Source organism: Salvelinus alpinus, chromosome 9, assembly GCF_045679555.1.
Source record: "Salvelinus alpinus chromosome 9, SLU_Salpinus.1, whole genome shotgun sequence".
NCBI lineage: Eukaryota > Metazoa > Chordata > Actinopteri > Salmoniformes > Salmonidae > Salvelinus > Salvelinus alpinus.
In genome coordinates this window covers 86,659,925-86,685,492 of record NC_092094.1, presented here as the reverse complement: position 1 = coordinate 86,685,492, position 25,568 = coordinate 86,659,925, and the positions used below count along the sequence as shown (strand labels likewise).

The window sequence follows — 25,568 nt, the reverse complement described above, 5'->3', positions numbered from 1 at the left end:
ACAGAATTTTATATGGTATTCTGTAGCCTATTTAATTTGGAATAGTGCTGCCCATTAACTCTTATAGCCTGCATTCCAACATACAATCTGTGGTGATTAACCTACCTAACTACACTATTATCCCTCCTTGAAGCCGTGTTATCTTTATATCTTTCCTTGTTGCAGTTGTGTTGCCTTTGCATTATATATCATCACAACATTCCAGAAATGTCTCTACCATCTTATGGAACAGGTAGTACGGTATCTGTCGGTGCATTTGTTTGTCAGTGGAGAATCCAGTGGCTGTGTGGTTTGCCGTTTTTTAACACTAGTAACTGCATGTCTTTTACCAGGCTGTTGCTATGACAATGGAATCCCTCTAAAACAGTAGGTTGTTCATGCACTGTTTTTACTGCCCTGAGTGTGTGATGCATCAGAAGAGATAGCATGGAAGGTCAGAGTGTTGTTATCTCGGCTGTGTTGACAAGGTTGGAAATAAAAAGGGTTGCTATGAGACGGCTAGTTCCGTTCTCTCTGTGCTGTGGTGGGTGTGAGCATCTTGGATTTTGAGCTGCTGCATGATTTCAAGATCTGCTTCCCTCTGGTGGTAGGCTATAGTTACAAAACATGTCTGAGGCCAGCATTTTTATGATGACAATCAACAGAGGCTGAGCCTCTACATCATTAAAGATATCAACTAATCCCTCACTCTCATTGGATATGTATAGAATTGTTTTGAAACAGCCCTGACTCTCTCACTCCCACATCCCAAACAGGCCATTTGTCTCCTAACTCATTCAGACAGACATCATCACAGATCACGCCAGAGACCACTTTGCACCACATTGAGCCAGAGAGTTCTCTGTGAGTAAAGCCGGACATTTTGTGTTGGCACTTAGTTGTCTTTCTTCTGTTTGCTTCTTTTTCATCCTCGTTGTAAATAGTGGGTTTATGTAATCCTGTGATGTCAAATCTGGGGCGCACACACATCAATTTACGCTTAGGAGGATTAATTTGATGTGCAGATAGATGCAGTGACAAAAATATCACAGTTCACTTATTATCTTATGGTTCCTTAGCTGTCACAGCACAATATCCACCTATAGTATGTAACTGACATTCCTTATTCAGATGGGGAGAATAAAGAGAAATTAAAACATCTGATGTGCTTGAGGAAAAGTCGAAGCCCCTCCCCTCTCCTGGTGTTTACAAACAGAAGAAGGTTCTCGAATCTCTAAAAGCAGGTCAACCAATTTGATGAAGTTGATATTCCTCCACCACTAGGTGGTGCAGGGCACCATAGACTATAACAGAGGTCCGTGTGTAAGCTGGAGAGTGAAGACAAGCAGAGCAGACATTATGTACCACGGCCTGTGCAGCTCCGCAGAAGTTGCCATGGCAACACCGTCCAAGGGGGGCGCACAGCACAGACTCATATATTTTGTGCCCATTGTCTGTTGCCGTGGTAGAGAGCTTTCTCAAGGCTGCAGCTAGCAGAAAGTGTGAGTGGGATGTCGACAAGGCTGTCTGTGCACAGACTGTACCAATGTCACTGAAATAGAGGGGTCAATGTTAACATTCAAAATCCTGATGATATAGTTATTCTCTATCCAAGCACACAGACACTGTTTAGACGTGGTCTGTGTTGCACTCAGCTCCTTACACGCCTACATGCATCACTGTGGCAATTCCATGCCATCGTAGCCCGAAAATATTTTTGGTATCTCAGATTGTTCTGGCAATTCTCTCACATAGTAGAATTGGGAGGAAGAATGTTTGACATGGTTTGTACATTTGTATCACAATTTATTTATTTTTTAATCATGATGAAAGTGTCAATTTTGGGCCCTTTTTAGACCTGTACATGAACCATACATGATACAACATCTTGGTGTACTTATACTCCTTATAGTGTTGTCTCAAATTTCAGTTTCACATTCAAAAAATATTATGTTGTTTGTAGCAATATACTCTTCAAACACGTCAAATTTCCAGAGTGGGCTCTCTGGTCATTTTAATGATATGACCCGTTTTATACATAGACATTGACATTATAGGTAATTAATTGCCATTGCCCCAACTGTAGACCAGGTGTTGTTAGAGCTGCAATCTGACTTTGTTGCCTTACAAAAATCCCTGGTTGGTTTAAAAAGTGTACTTAATGTGGGCAAGACCAAATATGTTGTTTACGTGGTATTGAGATGTGGGATGTATAAGAGATGTTATGATTGATTTTATGAGTTATTATAGGCCTCTGTGATCTAAGTTTTCATGAAGTCACAGCCCTCCTCTACGATTACTCATTCAGCAAATCACCCATTGAATTCCATTTCCCATTCACTGTGTTGGTGGTGCTGGTGGTGGTTCCAGAGAGCCCACTCTGGAAATGTGATGTACTTGTAGAGTATATCGTTCCAAACAATGTCTTAAAATTAACAAAATCAGAAAGGGTACTTTTCAGATATTCATATTCATATTTTTATTGTTGAATAAATGAATGTGAAAAATTATATTTCAGAATCAAGACATACTCCATATTTTAGATCACACTATAAGGCGTATAATGACATCAAGATGTTGTCTGTATCATGTACGGTTCACAGATCATAGGGCCTTACAGGAGGCATGTATAGGTCTAAAAAGGACCTAAAATTGCCACTCAAAAATGGTTTGTGACACAAATGTAAAAAGCATGTCAAACATCCTTCCTCCTAATGAAGTTTATTTGTGAGAATTGCCAGAACAATCTGAGATATCCTAAATATTTTCAGCCTTCGCTGTCATGGAAACACCCTAGAGCTTTGTCAGGTCATTTGCATTGCTAATGCATCCTGGTGGGACCTAAAGCACAAACTGAACCACAGCCTTAAAGCAGTAAACCTTTGAGGGCTATTACTGTAGGCTACAGTGTGTATATTTATTCATTATTAAAAAGACAAGCACTTAAGCTGCTCAATAATTAGTGAGACATATTGAAAATAACTACGGTATTTGTGTCATATTGACCGCAAGCTTAAACATTCTTTTGTACAAAGCGTAGAAACAAAGGGCAGAGGAGTTGACTATTTGCTAGATTATTCCTTAGCTACGCTAGGTCCCTTCCCCAGCAGTAGCCTATAGAGTCCTCAGTCTTAACACAAAACCTTTTACCCACAGTCTCAATGCTGTGAAGGATGACGTCAGATTTGTTTCAATTGTCATTTCAATCTGGCACCTTATCCGTAAATGATCTTCTATACAATATTGATCATTATGAAACTAGCCACAAAAATGGAAGCATGAGGGGTGGGCTAGGAAATATGACAGTGCACCTGCCTGCTTCCGACTGAGCTTTATCAAAGGGCATGTTGGTTAACTCTTTCACTACCAATCCCCCAGCCCACCACCTAGTCTGCTCTGAGAATCAGGATAAGCATGAGGACTTTTATTGTGAAGGGATGCCTACCCCCCCCCCCCCCCCCCGCACTAAATCATTATATGGATGATTTGCTGCGCAGTAGCGACTGTGGTGTGGCGTTTACATTTCGATCACACCCCCCCCCACACCCCCTCTCCTCCTCCTGTTCTCGCTAACACTGCTCCACAGCATCATTCTGTTTTTTCCGCGAGCCAGCAGTACCTTGGAAACCTTGACTCCCTCCCTCTCGTCTCCGCATCTCATCATTCCAACTATTCGTGCCTTTGTGAGATGAGTGAGTGAATCAGTGGCACAAGAAGAGGAAGAGCTAGAAGAAAACGGAGAAGACTAAGAGAAAGGAAAATCAGGGAGATTGATCATCAGCATGCAGGCCACTGCAGACGGTACCAAGAAGGAGTGCTCCTGGAGCAGCTGGAAAGGCCAGGGTACTGATGTGTTTGCTGTGTTTATTGTGTAAATCAAATCACATTTTATTGGTCACATACACACGGTTAGCAGATGTTATTGCAAGTGTAGCGAAATGCTTGTGCTTCTAGCTCCGACAGTGCAGCAATATCTAACAAGTAATATCTAACAGTTTCACAACATATACCCAAAATACACGTAAATCTAAGTAAGGAATGGATTATCTGTCTCTGTGTCTGTGTGTTAGGAGTGTGTGTATCTAGGCTGTGAGTGGTGATCTGATTTGTGTGTATGTATGTGGTGCACATGTAGCCTATTTATGCTGCGAGTGCAAAGCTCTAGTTGTGTGTGTGTGAAAGGGGGATGTTGCATGTATGGTTGTGGTGGTATCCAAGGTGTGTGTTAGTCGGGGCCTGGGTGATCAGGCTTAGCTGTTTACCCCCCCCCCCCCCTCTCTATCTCACAGCAGACACGCCCTGGACACGCTCTCTGTCTGCCGTGTGAGACAAAGGGGAAAAAGAGGGTGGGTGGGTGTGAGACGTCGCTGATTATGATGATGAATGTATACATACATGCTGTGAGACGTCTGTTGTGTTTCTGTGTTCAGTGTCTGTGTGTGTTATATGTTTTGTGTGTGTGTGTGTGTGTTAAGGTGAAACTCTGTTGGACCAAGGTGTGTCATTGTTATCGCCCTCCCAGTGTGACGCTCTGTGGGGGAGCTGTTTTCATGCCGGAGACTTTGAGCTATTTTTGTGTGCGAGGCTGTCGGAGCATCCGGATGGCACTGACGGACTGTCTCCATGGCAACCAGGCCACACCTATCCTAATTACATCAGTCTCATCCATCGGCTGCCAGGGCACCTTGCAGCGACTGGGAAAGAAAGGCACAGCCTCCGTCTGCCATTTTCTCCATCATGGTGTGCATTAGTATTGCCTGACGAGGAGAGAAAATGGTGTCCCTTCCTCCTCCTTGCCTTTCCAACTGGCTGTCATTTTCTATTGCAGCCATGCTTATTGTAGGAGAGAGATGGGGTTGATTGGTCTGCCTTTTCCTTACCTGTGAATGAAACTGAGTGATTTTAAGATTTAAAATGGAGAATAGAATAGAATCTCCAAATTAAAATGCAAGACTAATATAAAATATACCGAGAAGGAGCCACACGGGCCTATGTGGATACTTTATTTTCATTGAACAATAACCAGTTCCTTTCATTCAGTCACTGAGAGTGGTGAGCATAATAGCTTGTATTCTCTGAGCTTTCACTATAGACGGGTTGGTTGTTTAGCAACAAAAGCGACACGTGCGCAACTATGGTGCACAACAGACTAGTTTGGCTTAGCTTGTTGATAACATACATCATTTCTCAAATACATTGTTACAGTTGTTGGTTAGCTAGCGAATCTTAGCCATATTAGCATTGACAATGATACACCTTGGTCCAACATAGAGTTTCACCTTAACACACACACACAAAACACACACAGATAAATGATCAAATTGACCAATTGGATGTTCTTTAGTTTGAATAAGCTGTTGAAGCAAAGACACAGGTTTGGATACATGTTTGATCATGCTGGCTTGGGGCATGGTTTGAGCCAGTGTCGAGGACTTTAGTGGTCTAACCGGGTCAGGCTCAAACTGGTTCACTCTGCCTCTACCTAAAAATGTAGAACATAATCTGACTACAAATCTGAAGAGTGAGGAATATTGCATCAGCGTGTTGAGTATCAGAAGCAGAAATCATCCAGGCCTGTATCAGTGATCAGGGTTTGGCTGTGTGCCACGGTACCTACTGTACGTTTTGGTTCAACATCATGTGTTCATGCTGGCTGGGTAGGACAGTAATCCCCAGCGTCTCTACAAACCAGAGAGCTTGACAGAACCTCACCCATGACTCACTCTGTGAAATAGGCTATAGGCCTATACCAATTGTTTACTGTGCAGTACCAATGTGAAAGCAAAGCCTGCTATCTAGCGCTAAGCCTAATAAAAGGGAATTAGATGCTGAACAAATTATTAATGGGACTTGCAAACGTCTCATTCTAAATCTCTGCCATACTTCTGACTTATTGGCTAGTTATTATGAGCACTCCATCCCTCCTACACCGTTTAAGATAGAAACGTCATTCAAACTTTAAAACGTACAGACCGGTCTGGAATAGTGTGCTTAAATACTTTTGATATATTTTATACTTTTTAACCTATTAAGCTTTTTGTAATTTTTTCCCCCTATCTTCACTTAAATTTAACTTTTTTCAACATTCTAAAGCATTCCCCATTGTTAGACAGTCACATGACTTCCAACATTTCATTCACTGTAAACAATGCAATTTTTGACACAAATCAGCTACTTTGACCACTTTCCCAACAACTTAGGCAAAAAGTTAGATATGAAATCTTCCTCTGCTTGTCTGCTATTCAAATCTGAAATCAGAACAGAAATATATTTTACCAATCAAACGGTGGAGCTGTTTTAGTAACCGCGTCAACAGTAAGCTATAGGGTTCGGTGACGTCAACCTTTGTCCTATAGTGATTATGTACCCATAATTCATCATCACGATATATACTGAACAAAAATATAAATGCATCATGTGTTGGTCCCATGTTTCATGAGCTGAAATAAAATATCCCAGAGATGTTCCATATGCACAAAAAGCTTATTTCTCTAAAATGTTGTGCAGGCTGTGTAAGGGCTATTTGACCAAGAAGGAGAGTGCTGCATCCGATGACCTGGCCTCCACAATCACCTGACATCAACCCAATTAAGATGGTTTGGGATGAGTTGGACCGCAGAGTGAAGGAAAAGCAGCTAACAAGTGCTCAGCATATGTGGGAACTCCTTTAAGACTGTTGGTAGAGAATTCCAGGTGACTACCTCATGAAGCTGGTTGAGAGAATTGCAAGAGTGTGCAAAGCTGTCATCAAGGCAAATGGTAGCTACTTTGAAGAATATAAAATATTTTGATTTGTTTAACCCTTTTTTGGTTACTACATGATTCCATATGTGTTATTTCATAGTTTTGATGTCTTTACTACTATTCTACAATGTAGAAAATTGTAAAAAATAAAGAAAAACCCTGGAATTAGTAGGTGTGTCCAAACTTTTGACTGGTACTGTACACTAAACAAAAATATAAATGCATCATGTGTTGGTCTCATGTTTAATGAGCTGAAATAATAGATCCCATAAATGTTCCATATGCACAAAAAGCTTATTTCTCTAAAATGTTGTGCCACTAATTTGTTTACCTCCTTGTTAGTGAGCATTTCTCCTTTGCCCAGATAATCCATCCACCTGACAGGTGTGGCATATCAAGAAGCTGATTAAACAGCATGATCATTACACAGATGCACCTAAAAGGCCACTCTAAAGTGTGCAGTTTTGTCACGTAACACAATGCTACAGATGTTTCAAGTTTTGAGGGAACGTGCAATTGGCATACTCACTGCAGGAATGTCTACCAGAGCTGTTGCCAGAGAATTTAATGTTAATTTCTCTACCATAAACCGTCATGTATATCACATACAACGTCATTTTATAGAATTTGGTCGTACAACCACAGACCACGCCAGCCCAGGACATCCACATATGGCTTCTTCACCTGTAAGATCATCTGAGACCAGCCACCCGGACAGCTGATGAAACTGTGGGTTTATACAACTGAAGAATTTCTGCACAAACTGTAAGAAACCATCTCAGGGAAGCTCATCTGTATGCTCGTTGTTCTCACCAGGGTCTTGGCCTGACTGCAGTTCGGCGTTGTAACCGACTTCACTAGGCAAATGCTCACCTTCGATGGCCACTGGCATGCTGGAGAAGTTTGCTCTTCACGGATTAATCCCGGTTTCAACTGTACCGGGCAGATGGCAGACAGCATGTATGGCGTTGTGTGGGTGAGCGGTTTGCTGATGTCAACGTTGTGAACAGAGTGCCCCATGGTGGCGATGGGGTTATGGTATGGGCAGGCATAAGCTACGAACAACGAACACAACTGTGTTTTATCAATGGCAATTTGAATGCACAGCGATACCGTGACAAGATCCAGAGGCCCATTGTCGTGCCATTCATCCGCCACAGTCACCTCGTGTTTCAGCATGATAATGCACGGCCCCATGTTGCAAGGATCTCTACACAATTCCTGGAAGCTGAAAATGTCCCAGTTCTTCAATGGCCTGCATACTCACAAGACATGTCACCCATTGAGCATATTTGGGATACTCTGGATCGACATGTACAACAGCGTTTTCCAGTTCCCACCAGTATCCATCAATTTCGCACAGCCATTGAAGAGGAGTGGGACAACATGCCACAATCAACAGCCTGATCAACTCTATGCAAATGAGATGTGTCGTGCTGCATGAGGCAAATGATAGTCACTGGTTTTCTGATCCACGCCCCTACCTTTTTTAAGGTTTCTGTGACCAACAGATGCATATCTGTAATCCCAGGCATGTGAAATCCATAAATTAGGGCCTAATGAATTTATTTATTTATTAACTGTAACTCAGTAAAACTTTTTGAAATTGTTGCATGTTGTGTTTATATTTTTGTTCAGCGTATATCACATACGATGGTATTGACCCCTATTGGCCAACCAATAAAAAATAAATAATACTTGACTAAACCGTTGGGCTATAGGACGAAATCGAATGTTACAACTGTACGAATCATAATGACAGATAATGTTGTTGAAACCTGGGCCGAGGCTAAGTGCAAATCTTTTATAATATTCCTTTCTGGTGGAGGAGTTCAGCATGGAACAGGTGTGTGTGTCGCACACATGTCGGAGCGGTGACAGTCTGATAAGGAACGTCCCGACACCAGATAGTTGACATATCAAAACGAACTCTGAACCAATTATATTAATTTGGGAACAGGTCGATAAGCAAACATTTATGGAAATTTAGCTAGCTAGCTTGCTGTTGCTAGCTAATTTGTCCTGGGATATAAACATTGAGTTGTTATTTTACCTGAAATGGAGGTCAAGGTTGTAATATTCATGTGTAAACATACTGAATTATAATTGGATGCATTTTACCGCCATATCATACTGTGCTATGATTGGTTAAGACCACCCAAATGGTTAGGTCATGGTCAGTTTGATCCTGGTTGGCGATACGTGAACATGCCAGTTATAGCTAGCTAATAAAGAGCTACATTAAGAAATATCCTGTAGTACTGCATTTTATTATTTTGTACAAAGTGTGCAAAACAAGACATGGTGTCAGAGTTAAAGGTCTTACAATATGGATTTTTCTGGAGTTCCTTCACCTCGAATGGACTGGGAGTCTACAAACTTACCCGATGCATGGCGTAAGTTCAAACAGCATGTGGAGCTAATGTTCACGGGTCCTCTGAAGGACAGAGGAGAAGAGGGAAAATGCAGCTACTTGCTCCTCTGGATCAGTGAAAAATGAAGAGATATTTACAACACATGGACACTTACCGAGGCTGAATCAAAGGTACTGAAAACATACTACGATCGTTTTGAAGCATACGTTGTGCCGAAGACCAATACGATTTTCGCTAGGTACAAATTCCATGAGAAAGTACAGGGAGCTAGCGAGTCTTTTGAACAGTTTGTGACAGAGCTGCGTCTGCTTGTGAAAGACTGTGATTATGCAAACAAGGATGAGATGGTCAGGGACCGTATTGTATTTGGAATACACTCACCGCGAGTGAGAGAGAAACTTTTGAATGTTGGGTCTGAGGTAACGCTGGACAAAGCTATCGACATAGCCAGATCTCACGAGCTAGCACAGGCTCAGATGAAAACCATTTCGCGCGGGAGCACGAGCGCATCACGTGAACAAGCAGTGCACGCAGTCAGGCAGACATCAAAGCACACCTCCGGTGCACAGAGATCGCGTTTTAGAACAGAGAGAGACATAACTCCAAAACAGAGCGACGCAGACTCAAAACCAGCTAAAGGCAAACAGTGTACTAAATGTGGAAAATGGAATCACTTTGCAAAAGTGTGCAGAGCTTACCGTGGAAAAACAGTACACACAGTGAAATGTCAATCAAAGAGTCAAACGCTGATGAACTGTTTATTGATTCAGTGACACAGAAAAGTCAAACATCAGAGACAGAGCAAGCCTTTGCTGACATTGAGATAGGAACACAAGGCACAGAGCTAAAGTTCAAACTAGACACTGGTGCACAAGTAAACATTATTCCTCTGAATAAGTACCACAGCTTGACATCTGAATGCGAGCTACAGCCCACCACGTGCAGACTGACTGGTTATGGTGGTGAACAGCTCCCAGTAAAAGGCACATGCACTTTCAAATGCAAATACAAGGAAAGTGACATGATGTTGGACTTTTATGTTGTTGACACTAGAGCACCTGCAGTGCTAGGTCTTAAAGCATGTTTAGACATGGACCTCATCAAGCTAGTTTTATCAGTGACAGCACCAGTAGAGACAGACAATGTACTGGAGGAGTTTGCTGATGTTTTTACAGGAATAGGATTATTCCCAGGAGAATGTACCATTCACCTTGACCCAGACGCAATCCCTGTGGTCTACCCACCGAGAAAGATTCCCCTTGCTCTCTGTGCCCGTCTGAAGAAAGAGTTGGAGAGCTTGGAGCAATCTGACATAGTCACCAAGGTTACAGAACCGACTGACTGGGTAAATGCGGTAGTGGTGGTGGAGAAACCACGCACAGGCAAGCTCAGAGTATGTCTCGACCCAAGAGACTTGAACAAGGCTATCAAACGCCCCCATTATCCTTTACCGACGATAGATGGCATCACACACAAGCTAGCGGGAGCACACTACTTCAGTGTCATGAACGCTAGGTCAGGCTACTGGGCTATCAAGCTCACAGAAGAGTCATCTAAGCTCACAACATTCAACACACCATTTGGACGCTACAGGTTCCGTCGCCTGCCTTTTGGGATTATCTCAGCCCAAGACAAGTTTCAGCGAAAGATTGACGAAGTGTACGAAGGCCTCGACGGAGTTGTGGCAATTGTGGACGACATCCTTGTCTATGGTCGAACCAAAGAGGAGCACGACCGAAACCGCCGCGCAATGCTGCAAAGGTCCCGCGAGAGAGGAGTCCGGCTCAACCCCGAGAAGAGCACAGTCGGCGCTACAGAGGTCAGCTACTTCGGACATCTTCTTACAGCGACTGGAATCAAGCCAGATCCACAGAAGATCTTAGCCATAAAAGAAATGGAGCCACCAAAGAACCGTGCAGAGCTGGAAACAGTGCTTGGCATGGTCAACTACTTAGCCAAGTTCGCACCCAGCCTCTCCAATGCTAATGCACCCCTGCGTCAACTGCTAAAGCAGTCCAGTGAGTTTCTCTGGGACAAGCAACACAACATTGCTTTCCAGAATGTGAAAGACTTGATCACGAGAGAACCAGGACCAATCCTTGCCTACTACGACCCCGACAAAGAGCTCAGACTCCAAGTGGACGCGTCGAAGTATGGACTAGGTGCAGTGCTACTGCAAGAAGGAAAGCCCATCGGCTACGCTTCCAAATCTCTCACAGACTGTGAAATCAACTACGCTCAAATCGAAAAGGAGCTCTACGCCATTCTGTTCGGATGGAAACGTTTCCATCAGTACATATATGGACGACAAGTCATTGTGGAATCCGACCACAAGCCCCTTGAGTCAATTATGAGGAAACCACTAGCCGCAGCCCCGCCAAGGCTACAGAAAATGATCCTTCAACTACAAAAATACGACTTCACAATCACTCACCGTCCAGGCAAAGACATCCCTGTCGCAGACACACTCTCCGGGAAGTTTCTTACCTATAAGGACAGCAGCCTCAGTGAAGGCATGGACATGCAAGTGCACACTGTGTACAGCAACTTACCAGTTAGTGACACAAAACTGAAGGAGATCCAAGCAGAAACAGAAAAGGACTCACAACTCACACAGCTGAGGAAAGTCATACAGGATGGATGGCCTGAGGAGAGGAGAAAATGCCCTCAGAGCGTCTCAGAATTCTGGAACCATCGTGATGAACTATCACAGATCAACGGAATAATTTTCAAAGGAGAGAAAATCATTATTCCTACCAGTCTCAGAGAAGAGATTTTGACAAAGATCCATGCTGGACACATGGGCATGGAAAAGTACAAACAGAGAGCACGGGACATTTTGTTTTGGCCCGGAATGTGCAAACAAATAGAGAACATTGTTGGTAAATGCGCCATATGTCTTGAACGACGCCCCTCAAACACCAAAGAGCCAATGTTACCTCACTGTATCCCAGACCGACCCTGGCAGGTCGTGGCAACCGATCTGTTTAACTGGAACAACGAGGACTACATCGTAACAGTGGACTACTACAGCAGATACTTCAAACTCGACAAGCTTCACAGCACCACATCTGCAGCTGTGATACACAAGCTGAAAGCAGCCTTTGCCAGGCATGGCATTGTAGAGACTTTAATATCTGACAATGGGCCCTGTTACAAATCAAATGAGTTTGAATCCTTCACAAAAGTATGGGAGTTCACACATGTCACCACAAGCCCGCATTACCCTCAAAGTAATGGCCTTGCTGAAAAATCTGTGCAGATTGCTAAATCACTCATGGATAAAGCAAAAGCAGACAAGAGAGACCCCTACCTCAGTCTCCTTGAATACCGCAACACTCCAGTTGACAACTTCAAATCACCAGCCCAGCTGTTGATGAGCCACAGACTTCGCTCAATCCTTCCCAGCACCAACCAACAGCTGCAACCTGAGGTCGTCAGCTACAAGGAAATGCATGGAAAACGTGCACAGAGACAACAACAACAAAAGCGATACTACGACAGGTCAGCTAGACCACTGCCACCACTGATCGATGGAGAGTCAGTTAGAATCCAAGAGCAAGGCCTCTGGAAGCCAGCAGTCGTCATCCAGCCAGCTGACACTGAACGTTCATATCACGTCCGCACCGCAGAAGGAGCGGTGTACCGCCGCAATCGTCGTCACCTACTGAACACAAAAGATCAACACACTGATGAGATGAACTGTTCCCCTGAAAGAGAACGTGATGTACTAAACACACACACAGCACAACATACACCATACTTACCTGCAACACCACAAGAACTGTTGACTGACACAGAAGCATGCTCAGCATCATATCACACAAGGTCAGGAAGAGAGGTCAAGCCCAGAGCTGTCCTAGACCTGTGACATGTCAAAGGCTGTAGGCGGATCGCTGCCCTAAAAGAGTTCCAGACTGTAAACGTGTTATTGAAAGTTCACTTGAAATGCTTTGGTATTGTATTTGTTTGAAATGTTAAGATGTATTTCTACTGTGAATGCTGAGTTGCTGAGAATCCCTTGTTCGAAAAGTAACAGTATGTTGGATCATTGTTTCAGAGTCTATGTTGATTCAGTTGGTGTAGTATACAATATAAATGGTTACTTACCTTGAGTTCAAACTGCAGAGCATGTTTTCAAAAGAAACGCTTAGAATATGTAAATATTTTTATTTTGTTTTAGAAGAAGGGGGATGTAATATTTATATGTGTAAACATACTGAATTATAATTGGATGCATTTTACCGCCATATCATACTGTGCTATGATTGGTTAAGACCACCCAAATGGTTAGGTCATGGTCAGTTTGATCCTGGTTGGCGATACATGAACATGCCAGTTATAGCTGGCTAATAAAGAGCTACTTTAAGAAATATCCTGTAGTACTGCATTTTATTATTTTGTACAAAGTGTGCAAAACAAGACAAAGGTCTTCTATGCCAATTAATCCACAGATAAAATGGTAAACCGAGTTTGTTTCTAGTGATCTCTCCTACTTCAGGCTTCTTCTTCTTCTTTGAACTTTATATGGAGGTTGGCAACCAACTTGAAGGTGCATTACCACTACCAACTGGATTGGAGTGTCGACCTCAGTTCATCTTTCAATCACCCACGTGGGATATGCTCCTAAAAACCAATGAGGAGATAGGAAAGGCAGGACTTGCAGCACGTTAAGCGTCACAAATAGAACCAAGTTCAATTTTTGCGCCTGGCTACGCACACGCAATGATTGAATAACATGAGTAATGCGAGCAGTGAATAACAGGAGCAGTGTGGTCAGCATGTTATCGTAGTGAGTTAGGTTAACATCATGGGCTGGATAGAGGCAGTCTACCACGTTCAAAACTGAATAATAATGGATTTATTTGCCTCATAAAATAATTGTAAAATAATAAATAAATAAATCATTTTTACCTCCTTGTTCGGGCGGTGCTCGGCGGTCGACGTCGACGGTCTTCTAGCCATCGCCGATCCATTTTTAATTTTCCATTTGTCTTGTCTTGTTTTCCCACACACCTGGTTCTCATTTCCCTCATTATGTATTGTGTATTTAACCCTCTGTTTCCCTCATGTCTTTGTGCGGTATTGTTTATTCTGTTTCATGTATTGCGCACGTTAGTCTGTTGCGCTGGGTTACGTTAACATCTATTGTTATTTCGTGTTCACTTTGCCGTGTGTTTTTGTTTCGCCAAAATAAAAGGCTCCGTTGGCTACACCATATCTGCTCTCCTGCACCTGACTCCTTTACAACCATTTACGCATACCTGACAATAATAGTATTAGAGCACAAACTATCGCTTATAAAGCTGTGATTTAAGAATAGCCTAAGCTATATAGACTTTCATTCTTGTTATTTTTGAAAGTGGCAACTTTAGGACAACACCTTCTTAGGCTAGAAAATTTGGGGAATAAGCTAAATAACTTTAACTTGTCTTAAACCTTTTATGATAGACCTAGTAGGAGGATAGGTTATTGGCCATTTGGTTTTCAACTTCGCGTGGAGGGATTTTCCCGGTCCGCATAGATCATCTCTTTCTTAATAAGCTTAAACTTTATTAAACTGGTCATTAGATGTTTTCTATAGGCTATTGATATTGTTTGTTTTCTCTCATTATTACCCTGGCTACCTTTTACATTTTTAGGCTATTCAAATAACTCTTTGAGATTGAACTCTGTTACATTCATTGTTTGATCGGGAGAAAGTCATGCATAAAATTATGAAAGTGTAGCCTATAGCCCAAAGTCATATTCATAGCCTATCGAATGGAAAGGGAGGGGAATATAGGCAACCAATTTCTTTTTACAGCTAGACACAAGAAAGTCAATGAGTGTCCGACAGAGAGAGAGAGAGAGAAACAATATTTTCTGACTGGACCTTTTGCGCTGCTTTGGTGGAATTCTTCTCTCTGTCTGGTCTACATTTCTCTCTTGCGCTCTGTATATAACAAAAAGTATTTATTTAAATAGGCTTTAGAAAATAGGAATAGGCAAATTACTCGGGAATGTCACTTGCGTGCTCCCCTGCTGTGTGCCGCGAGACGCCGTTCTTCACTGCGCAGCGCTAGTAAAGTTAAAAGGCTAAACCATCATCTGTCACATCACTGTGTCATCACCATCGACTATGGCAGTCAATCATCGTCAGTAGACGATGCTATGTAATATCACCCAACTGTAGTAGGCTAACTTCCCACTGACTGCCTTGAAACTCTGAATTTGTTAACTACAGCACAGGGGGAGCACATTCTAAGAATGACACAATTAGGAATTAATGTAACTTTTGACACATCCACTACTTTGACCACTTTCCTAACAACTTAGTGTATTAAATATTAGTCTACTTCTCTGCTATTCAAATCAGAACAGAAATATCTTCTAAGATATTATGAAATCTACTTCTCTGCGACCCAGATATGAAATCAGAACAGAAATAGTTTCGACCAATCAATTGGTTCAACTACCACAAAAATACTTTTAACCAGATAAACATTTTTTACTTAATGCAAAATGACCATCTAGTTTGAAAACGGTATTGTTCACCAATAGTCTTCCTTGATAAGAATAAGCAAAACACGTTTTTTTTTTCTTCGGGTGGCGGTATTTTGTCAGTAAAAGAAAATGTAGGCTAGTTCCAGACAGTTGCATGATTTGTAATATGATTCAACAATTGGCATTTTAGATGACAACCCAAACTCAGCCATCAAATTCCATTAAGCCTTTATTATGGTATTTAAACCGTGTCAGATTCTATCAGCAGCTTTTAGAAACCATGTCCATGACATATGTGTCTGTTGTTTTGAAGGCTTCCTGCCTCTATGTTAAACCATCCCTTTGTCCTTTTGTGTTGAACAATAAAGGCTGGGTGTGTGTCGGTGTAGACACGTTATGTGTCCCTCATTCCACATATTCAGAGCAAGTGAATCTGTCTCAGTTTCCCAGGGAGTGCTTTCGCTCTCTCCCGCCATCTATCTCTCTCTCTCACTCTCTCTCCTTCCTCTCTATCTGTGAGTGGAGGGGGAGAAAATGCAGCACCGTAGCTATGGTAATTGCATCAGGCAGGTGCTCACCAGATCCTCACAGAGCTGAAGCATTTTAATAGAGCAGTACATTTCAGCCTGCATCTTTCATCCTCACTGTAAGGTCATATAACACCCTCACAGACGTTGCAGATCTGCTGAGAAACCCACTCAGTAGATGGTATACTGCCAATGAAGTCACATGCTGCGGGCTATAGATAAGAGAATAAATGATCGGAAAGAATTCCATCTTCCTGTCTGGTGGAGGGAGATCCATCCACCATTTTGAATAAGATAGTCACTTTCATTTTGCCCTTGCTTGGCAGTTTTTAATAAAGAGCTCACTGAGAGGGTGTGTGTACGAGTGTGTGCTGGATCGGAGCTTAGGTCTCTGGCAACCGATCCCCTTAACCCTCCCCCAGACCAATGACTAGCATGTGTGCTTGTGGCCACTCCCCCTTCATGCTCTTCTTTTGTCTGTGGATAAAGCAGCTGCCTCTATCCCTGTTCAGCCATGGGAGCCGCAGGTCAGTACACACGCTTCTACTGCACTAGCTAAAGCTTTTCTCTCTTTGTGCAATCTGTAGATCAGATCACAATGCACATATGCTGCTGTATGTCAAGTCTCTCCGGCATTGCTGTCCTGCCTGTCTGTTTTACGGCTGCTTCGCTTGGTGCGTGTGTGAATTATTCTTTTTTTGCATCTCCATTTTAAGCAATACAGTAGATAAATGGCAAATCATAGAGTGACTTTCTGACTAGTAACAGTGGGTTTATAGGGAGTGGCACTCAGTCAGATAGAAATGGAATATTATAGATGAAGGGGTGGTAATCCAGCCTTATTGAGTAGTTATTGATTACAGGGAAAGAGGTCAGTCCGTATTGGTTATTGAGAAGGGAAGCTCAGTATTGATGATTTGGGCAGATGATTATGGGGGTATGGCAAAATGTGCACCCGTCCCTCACAAAGCGAGAGGGTCAGTGGTGGTAAAATTAGAGTCCTTTCAGCACCCAGTTTTAGAACACCTTTTTGGCATCCGCAGATGCCTGTTAGAAAATAAAGATGGCCATCATCTCTGTGCCGCTCACAGCTCCACAGCTAAAATTAGAGCAGGAAGGCGGATGGGCAGACAGGAGGGTTTAGGGAGGAAGGAGGAGACACCCAGAGCATGCAGCAGTTTTTCACTCCTCTATGGAACAGGAGCACAAACTCTTTGGAACAGGCTTTGTCTCCTCCTCCTCGTAAAACAGAGGGCTTGCAGGTGTCACATCAACAGTTGAACATTGAAATACATGAATGTACACTGAGCCACAGTCACTGGATGTGGAGGAGCTGGCTCACAACTGTGGGTGAACCAGACACTTTTCTCATGGAAACTGGGTTTCCAGCCAACACAGGAGAGGGCTGTGGGGGTCACTTGAGCTGAGCTGGAACGGTACACTGACTCAGGCCTAATCCAGGGGTGACAAACCTCTGCCGTCTTTGTTGGGGGCTGAAAACATACTGAGTCTTAGGCCCAAAAACCATAAATAGCAAGACATGGCGCCAGTCTTTTAAGACACCATTGAATTGGATGTATACTGAACATGGCAGGTAGCCCAGTGGTTAGAGCGTTGGGCCAGTAACCAAAAGGTTTCTAGATCGAATCCCCGAGCTGACAGAACTGTCGTTCTGCAGTTAACTCACTGTTCCTAGGCCGTCATTGTAAATAAGAATGTGTTGTTAACTGACTTGCCTAGTTAAATGTAAAGTGTTGGTCCCATGTTTCATGAGCTGAAAGAAAATAAATGTTCCATTTGCACAAAAAGCTTATTTCTCTCAAATTTTGTGCACAAATTTGTTTGAATCCCTGTAAGTGAGCATTTCCCCTTTGTCAAGATAATCCATCCACCTGACAGGTGAGGCATATCAAGAAGCTGATTAAACAGCATGGTCATTACACAGGTGCACTTTGTGCTGAGACAATAAAAGGCCACTGTAAAATGTGCAGTTTTGTCACACAAGGGAGTGTGCAATTGACATACTCACTGCAGGAATGTCCACCAGACCTGTTACCAGAGAATTGAATGTTCATTTCTCTAACATAAGCCACCTCCAACATCGTTTTAGAGAATTTGGCAGTAAGTCCAAACGGCCTCACAACAGCAGACTACGTGTAACCACGCCAACCCAGGACCTCCACATCTGGCTTTTTCACCTGCGGTATCGTCTGAGACCAGCCACCTGGACAGCTAATGAAACTGTGGGTTTGCACAACCGAAGAATTTCTGCACAAACTGTCAGAAACCTCAGGGAAGCTCATCTGAGTGCTCGTCGTCCTCACTAGGGACTTGACTTGACTGCAGTTTGGCGTCGTAACCTACATCAGTGGGCAAATGCTCACCGTCGAGGGCCACTGGCACACTGAAGTGTGTTCTCCATGCCCGGGCAGATGGCGTCGTGTGGGCGACGGTTTGCTGATGTCAACGTTGTGAACAGAGTGCCCCATGGTAGCGGTGTGGTTATGGTTTGGGCAGGCATAAGCTACGGACAACGAACACAATTTGAATGCATTGAGATACGTTGATGAGATCTTGAGGCATATTGTCATGCCATTCATCTGCTGCCATCGCCTCATGTTTCAGCATGTTGTCAAAAGGGTCTGTACACAATTATTGGAAGCTAAAAATGTCCCAGTTCTTCCATGGCCTGCATACTCACCAGACATGTCACCCATTGAGCATGTTTGGGATGCTTTGGATCGACGCGTATAACAGCGTGTTCCAGTCCCCGCCAATATTCAGCAACTTCTCACAGGCATTGAAGAGTGGGACAACATTCCACTGGCCACAATCAACAGCCTGATCAACTCTATGCGAAGGAGATGTGTCACGCTGCGTGAGGCAAGTGGTGGTCACACCAGATACCGACTGGTTTTCTGATCCACCCCCCTACTTTTTACGGTATCTGTGACCAACAGATTCATATTTGTATTCCCAGTAATGTGAAATCCATAGATCAGATCAAATCAAATTGTATTAGTCACATGCGCTGATTACAACACGTGTAGACCTTACAGTGAAATGCTTTCAGGATTTCTGATCGATTTTATGTTATTTTAATGGACCAAAAAATTTGCTTTTCTTTCAAAAACAATGACATTTCTAAGTGAACCCAAACTTTTGAACGGTAGTATATATATATATATATATATGCGAAAAGAAGCAGGATATATAGGTTTTCACTTTGACACATTCACTCCTCCGTTTATTCGACAGCTCAATCAAACGCAATAAAACATAGGTTAGAGCAAAATCCCACAAGTCAGGAGCCTCTGAGGTTATCTGACCTAACTGCCTGGGGTACACTGGGATTACTGCTGTAAAGGATATCACAACGTAGACGTGGTAAGGAACACTATTGAGCACTGTGGTTATTCTATCCCTGTGTCATTCTGTAGTGACCCTACAGTTGGGTCATGTTGGGGTGACCCTACGGTTGGGTCATGTTGGGGTGACCCTACGGTTGGGTCATGTTGGGGTGACCCTACGGTTGGGTCATACTGGGTCATGTTTGGGTCGCCCTATGGTTGGGTCATACTGTGTCATGTTGGGGTGACCCTACGGTTGGGTCATACTGTGTCATGTTGGGGTGACCCCAGTCACCCCACAGATGGGTCATCAAACGGTCTCTGTAATCATGGTGCAGGGATCATCAATTAGATTCAGCTTCTGGACAATTTTATTTCTTGAGTGAATAGTCAGGGGGCCAGAACATCATTTGTAGACTGCAAATTGACCGCAAGAAGCCCAAACAGATATTTGACTAAAACAAACATTTAAAACCTTGTTTATATTTGTGTACGATCACATCTCTTTCTATTATGCGTGGGAATACTTTGGAACAGATTTCCAAGATTAAAATCACTTGGAACTGATGTGTTTTTAGTCTTATGTCCCCCCCAAAAAAGTTGGGGGGCCAAATTCGGCCCACCAGTTGGGGATCCCTGCTGTAGTGTGTAATGCTGGTCTAACACTGGATCCTAACCCTGCTCTCCTGTCTGTATCTGTCCTCCCCCAGCCATGGACCTGCTCTCCTGGAGGAACGTGAAGCAGTCTGGAGCTCTGTTTGGCAGCGTGCTCCTGCTGCTCTTCTCTCTGACCCAGTTCAGTGTGGTCAGTGTGGGAGCCTACTTAGCCCTGGCTGCCCTCTCTGCCACCATCAGCTTCAGGATCTACAAGTCTGTGCTTCAGGCCGTGCAGAAGACCGATGAAGGGCACCCATTCAAGTGAGTTAGGGAGGATACAGGATCTGTGTTTACTCAGCACATGAAATAATCTGACATTTAAACATTCACTCATCTTTTTTGCAATGCCACTTTAGCCTGGACACTAATAGTCTGTTGTACTTCTTCCCTACAGATCTTATCTGGAGGTGGAGATCTCTCTGTCCCAGGATCAGATCGGTAAATATGCTGACAAGGCTCTGCTCTACGCCAACACCTGTATGAAGGAGCTCCGTAGGCTGTTCCTGGTCCAGGACCTCATCGACTCACTGAAGGTCAGCCTCACTCTCGCCTCTGGGCTTAAAATAATGACATTGTCTCCCAAGTGGCGCAGCGGTCTAAGGCATTACATCGCAGTGCTTGAGGCGTCACTACAAACCCGGGTTTGATCCCAGGCTGTGTCATAACCGGCCGTGACCGGGAGTCCCATAGGGCGGCCGGTTATCGTAATTGGATCGCAATTGGATATCACGAAATTGGGGGTAAAAAACATAATAATAATGACATGGTGGATACAACCATCTTACCAACACTACACTCTTTAACATATGTCATCTCAGTACTATTCCTGCTGTCAAACATGAAGTTACACTTAAAACATCAAATAATTTTATTATGACATACCTTCAGTCAAACGTCATAAATTGTGGGGGTGGGTTTGTTTAAGCAGTGCCAATAGTTAAATGTGTTTACCCTGTGTTGCAGTTTGCTGTCCTGATGTGGCTGCTGACCTATGTGGGCGCTCTCTTCAATGGCCTGACTCTGCTTATTCTGGGTGAGGATCCTTCTACGACTGGCTACTGTAGCTGTTATACTCAGCTCTGCACCTCTCCACTGCACACCATGTTCAGCCTGACATACAGCTCATACATTTGATCAAATGTAATATAATGAATCATATTGAAACCTCCATTTACACCATCACAGAGCCAATCTGAGTATGTACTATAATCAGGGGAGTGGGCTGTAATAAGCAAGCATCACAGTACCCCAGTGTCAGTCAATGGTTAACCCAACACAGTGACAACACACGCTGTGGTGCAGGGAAACATGACCTGACAAGAGCAACTCAGACAGCCTGATGGTTGCCTCATCACATATGGTTCTTCATGGAACCAGTAAGAGTTTTACTGAAATATGTATAAATTCTGTATCACAGTGGATTATTGATCGTTCTGCCCTTTTGAGCAAAAACAATCGATTTCCTAGATTAGGATTAGTCACATCCTAAGAAAATCAATATTATGAAATTCCAGAGGTCAATTCATTAAAGGCCTTGTTCAAAGGATTCATTCACAACTGAAGACGTGATCTCATATTTTTGTTAAGTCTCTGAGCTGGGGCTTGGTTGACACAATGTGTACATGAGAATATTCCCAGCGGGACACTCCAGGTCTAACTGCTTCAATACGCACTCACTCTCTTCCCATACAGCCGTGGTGTCCATGTTCAGCATGCCCATTGTCTATGAGAAAAACCAGGTAAGAACTTCCCCTCATTCTCTAGAACACATGTACTGTACATGTAAAAAAAATAAAATACAATACAAAACACACACATACAAACATAGTCATACAAACATCAACATCACACGTGCCCAGACTCACACGCCCATCTGCAGCGCCCGCACACTCACCGCCATATGTCCTCAAACTGTACCATTTTGATTCTCGCTGTCACCCGGGCTCTTTAAACATTTCAATAATAAAGCATTTGACCTTTCCATTGTGTTAACCATGGAGGATTGGTTGATTTCCAGTTCAGTTTTTCAAAAGGATTGACAAGAAAAGTATCATCCAACCAGTCAGGTATCTCACTGCACCCTCATATGCCATGTCTTCAAATATGCAGATGGATTAAAAGTAAATAAATGTACATTGTAATACTTTTGACAGCCACCTTTCTAACTCTGGCCATAACTTTTGAATTGAATAATCCATGCCTTCTGGGAATGTTATAGTCATTGTTAGTTTTACACTTACGACATGACTTTGCTGTTGTGGTGTAGAATTTGTGAATTTTGTCTTGTGTAATAAATTGTATATATTAATATACTGGATTAAGCATACAGTTTAGTTAACTGTAATTTTGGTTAGTTATGTTCCAACATTCCCTCCATTTTATGCCAATATCAGTTATTTTTAAGTCTAGGTTCCAATAGTTAATTCTGAAAAGCTATCCAAGGATTGTTTCATAGGGTTGTGTTTTTAGGGAGTGATATTGGTTCTTGTAGAATACATTTAATTTTCTTCCCTGTTGTTATAATGTTAACTATGAAGTTTAATGTTCTTAGCTTAATCCTTTGAAAATACACACAAAAATATTTTGGGGATAATAATGTGCATCTTCAATATGTACCCATTGTTACTCTTTAGTGCATTTAACAATATGTCACAAGTAAAAGCCCTGGGTGGTGAGTTGATACAAGTCCAAGTCTGGAAGGTTAAAACCACCCTCAGACGTAGGAAAATCTAAAACGTTCCTTTTTATTCTGAGTTTTATTTGCCCATATAAAGTCTTATGACAGAGTATACTTTTTTTTAAAGAATGTCTTCGGTGGGGTAGTTGGTATTACAGAGAAGTATAAACTCTGGCAGTCATGCCATTCTGAAGAGGTTTATTCTACCCATTAGATTTATAGAAAGACTGTTGCTTTTAATTAGGTCTACTTTCATATTGTTGAGTAATAGGATAAAGATTTATTTTTATTTTTATGTAATCCAAATAGTTTCTCTCTTCACCCTCAGGCACAGATTGACCAATATGTGGGACTAATACGGACCCAAGTGAACTCTGTGGTGGGGAAGTGAGTAGTTATGACCTTCTTTACTCGAGAATAAACACACTAGTCCCTGGAACATCCCACTATAAAATAGATTGGAATGATGTTCATATTGATACAAACTAGAAAAGTTTAACACTGTATCAGAGTGATGACCTCCATGTTTTGTCTCGACAGGATCCAGGCGAAGATCCCTGGGGCCAAGCGAAAGGAAGAGTAGACCTGCGTCTTGCTAACAGTGGAGTCCAGCTCAGACTCAGTGGCAGACAGCTTGATCATTGTTGGATAGCCTTGTCATTATCTGAGGGTAGTACTATGTCATCTAGAAGGTGTTCTCTAAAACCAACCACTGGAGAAGCCTTGACCCCAAAACTGTCTAGAATGGTTAACACACACACAGTCAATCACCCATGTTCAAGATAAGTCTAGGTAGACAAGTACACAATTTGGAAGAAAATGTATTTTTGTGTTGCTTGTTATTAAGCGCATGAAGTCAAGCCTTGAGTAAATATTATTTTGTATCTTTCGTGCAGTTTTCACACTAGTTTTTATTTTCCTTCAGTGCTTACAACAAACTAAGGTTTGGCACAAAAAAAGCGATATGCCTACAGAAATGCTCTGCTGCCAATGTTAAATACTGCTTCATGTTTCTGAGTTAGCTGGTGGGGCTTCTCTCAGTATATATATATATATATATATATAGTCAATAAATATCAATGATTTCCTTTGTTTTCAAGCACGAAATCATTTGATGTGGTAATTGTAGTTTTTTTTTGCATAACTACACACAATGTACTGTTGGTCAACTACTATGAAGACAAGGAGTATCTGATGATATTTAGCTTGTTTGAATTAACTGTCCAACTTTGTACTATGTTCACCTATACTCAATGTAGTTCTTAGACCCTGGTCTAACTATTTGCACTTACAGTATGTATTTAATTACAGAAGACAAATAAATGTTCCTTGATGTATAATGTTATCATTTTTCAGATGCATTACTAAAAATAGGGTCCAAGACAAAAAAAAAAGTTGACGAGAGCAGTATCGTCTTGAGTTAGAAATATTAGGACATACGAGATGTTTCGTAATGGTACAGAGTGCATACAACACTGGATAAATATCCAAAGTGATTTGAAATAACATTCTATGAACAAACATAGATACCTTCTGGCACAGAAGGCCCTTTCCTGTTGCGTGTATGCTGAGGTGACAAATTTAACTTGGCTGTCAGGTCACTAAACTAAAGCTAGCACCATACCTTGACTTTAAGTCGATTAATTTATACAAAAGAAAAGGAGTTCCATTCCTTGAATATCAATGATTTATATCCTAAAATTAGAAAGTTATACTTTCCAAACACCTAACACAGCAATAGTAAAGCTGAAGAAAAACTCAGGACATGAGAAGCATGGCAGGACCATGTGCAAAAATGATCCAAATAAATACCACAATTATCAAAAGAGAATGTCCTCCCTGAGGGTTCCATAAGAAAATCTTGTAAAACATAAATAATGGTAGTCAAGGTGAAAACAACAGCATGCTGTGCTTCTGGTTGCTGCTTTAGAATGGCCTCACATGTTGAGCAGTGTGACAGGGTGTAGCTGGAACAGGACACCTTTGTACTTTCCATCTTCCTTCTGGACAATCTCCATCTTCTGACTGGGATCCACCTGCACACAAACACCACGCACACAAAATAGTCACACATACACACTCAATATAATTGTTTGAACACTAGAAATTATAGTTAAGTATGGGCCTTACTTTCTATATAAAATCAGGACTGATTTGATTGAAGTGAGGAAAAATAACATTACACCATGAATTCAAGCCATACCTGGTTCCATTTATTTGGTTCCTCATAGTACACAGGAACGAGGTCTTCCCGAGGGGGTGACTTGGTAAATAACCTGACGAGGCGTTCGCAACAGTCCTTCTGCAGGCTGTTGATCCTGTCAGGCCCCAGGTGCAGAGGACCGTTGGGCCCCTCACACACCAGACGGTTGATGGCACCACGCAACGCATTGATCTGATCCAACACAAAACACTGGTTATGACACTCATGTTTTATGATAAATATTGATTTGAATGGACTGACGCAGGAACTACAAGGGTGTTAGCTACCTCTGTGATGTCCTCTACATTAAATTTGACATCAAAGGCGAGCTCTATGTCATGTTCAGGCAGGACAGCCTCCCGAGACTGGACGTTCCACCCTAGACCACAGAGGGCGCCAGTGTAGCTGGTCCTTTCCTCGTTGGTGCTGCAGAGAACAGGCAAGGTTACATTACAGACCTGTAGAACTTAATGCATGATTTGAAGTGAATATTACAACATTATTTATGTTATCACTTAGCCCCCTAGAGTCCGCGTGGAAGTATAATAACCAAAACATAAAAGCTGTCAG

At 42.4% G+C, this 25,568-nt stretch overlaps 1 protein-coding gene and 1 pseudogene across 4 annotated transcripts in view; one reads left to right on the top strand and one right to left on the bottom strand.

The window, feature by feature from the left end:
- rtn1a (reticulon 1a) overlaps nt 1-24,140 on the top strand; it is a 47,053-nt gene extending 22,913 nt beyond the window's left edge. The window contains exons 1-7 of one of the 4 annotated variants that reach the window (XM_071327701.1): nt 3,515-3,822; nt 20,172-20,379; nt 20,513-20,651; nt 21,082-21,151; nt 21,811-21,857; nt 23,124-23,182; nt 23,336-24,140. In XM_071327701.1, coding sequence (XP_071183802.1) covers nt 3,762-3,822; nt 20,172-20,379; nt 20,513-20,651; nt 21,082-21,151; nt 21,811-21,857; nt 23,124-23,182; nt 23,336-23,378 — 627 coding nt within the window. In that variant the 5' untranslated portion in view covers nt 3,515-3,761 and the 3' untranslated portion in view covers nt 23,379-24,140. Of the gene's footprint in view, nt 1-3,514; nt 3,823-16,535; nt 16,639-16,694; nt 16,786-20,171; nt 20,380-20,512; nt 20,652-21,081; nt 21,152-21,810; nt 21,858-23,123; nt 23,183-23,335 lie in introns of those variants that run through there. The other 3 variants (XM_071327702.1, XM_071327700.1, XM_071327699.1) reach the window with 3 other exon arrangements.
- Nucleotides 24,141-24,467: 327 nt separating this feature from the next.
- Nucleotides 24,468-25,568, bottom strand: part of LOC139531010 (ATP-dependent RNA helicase TDRD9-like) — a 43,509-nt pseudogene continuing 42,408 nt past the window's right edge.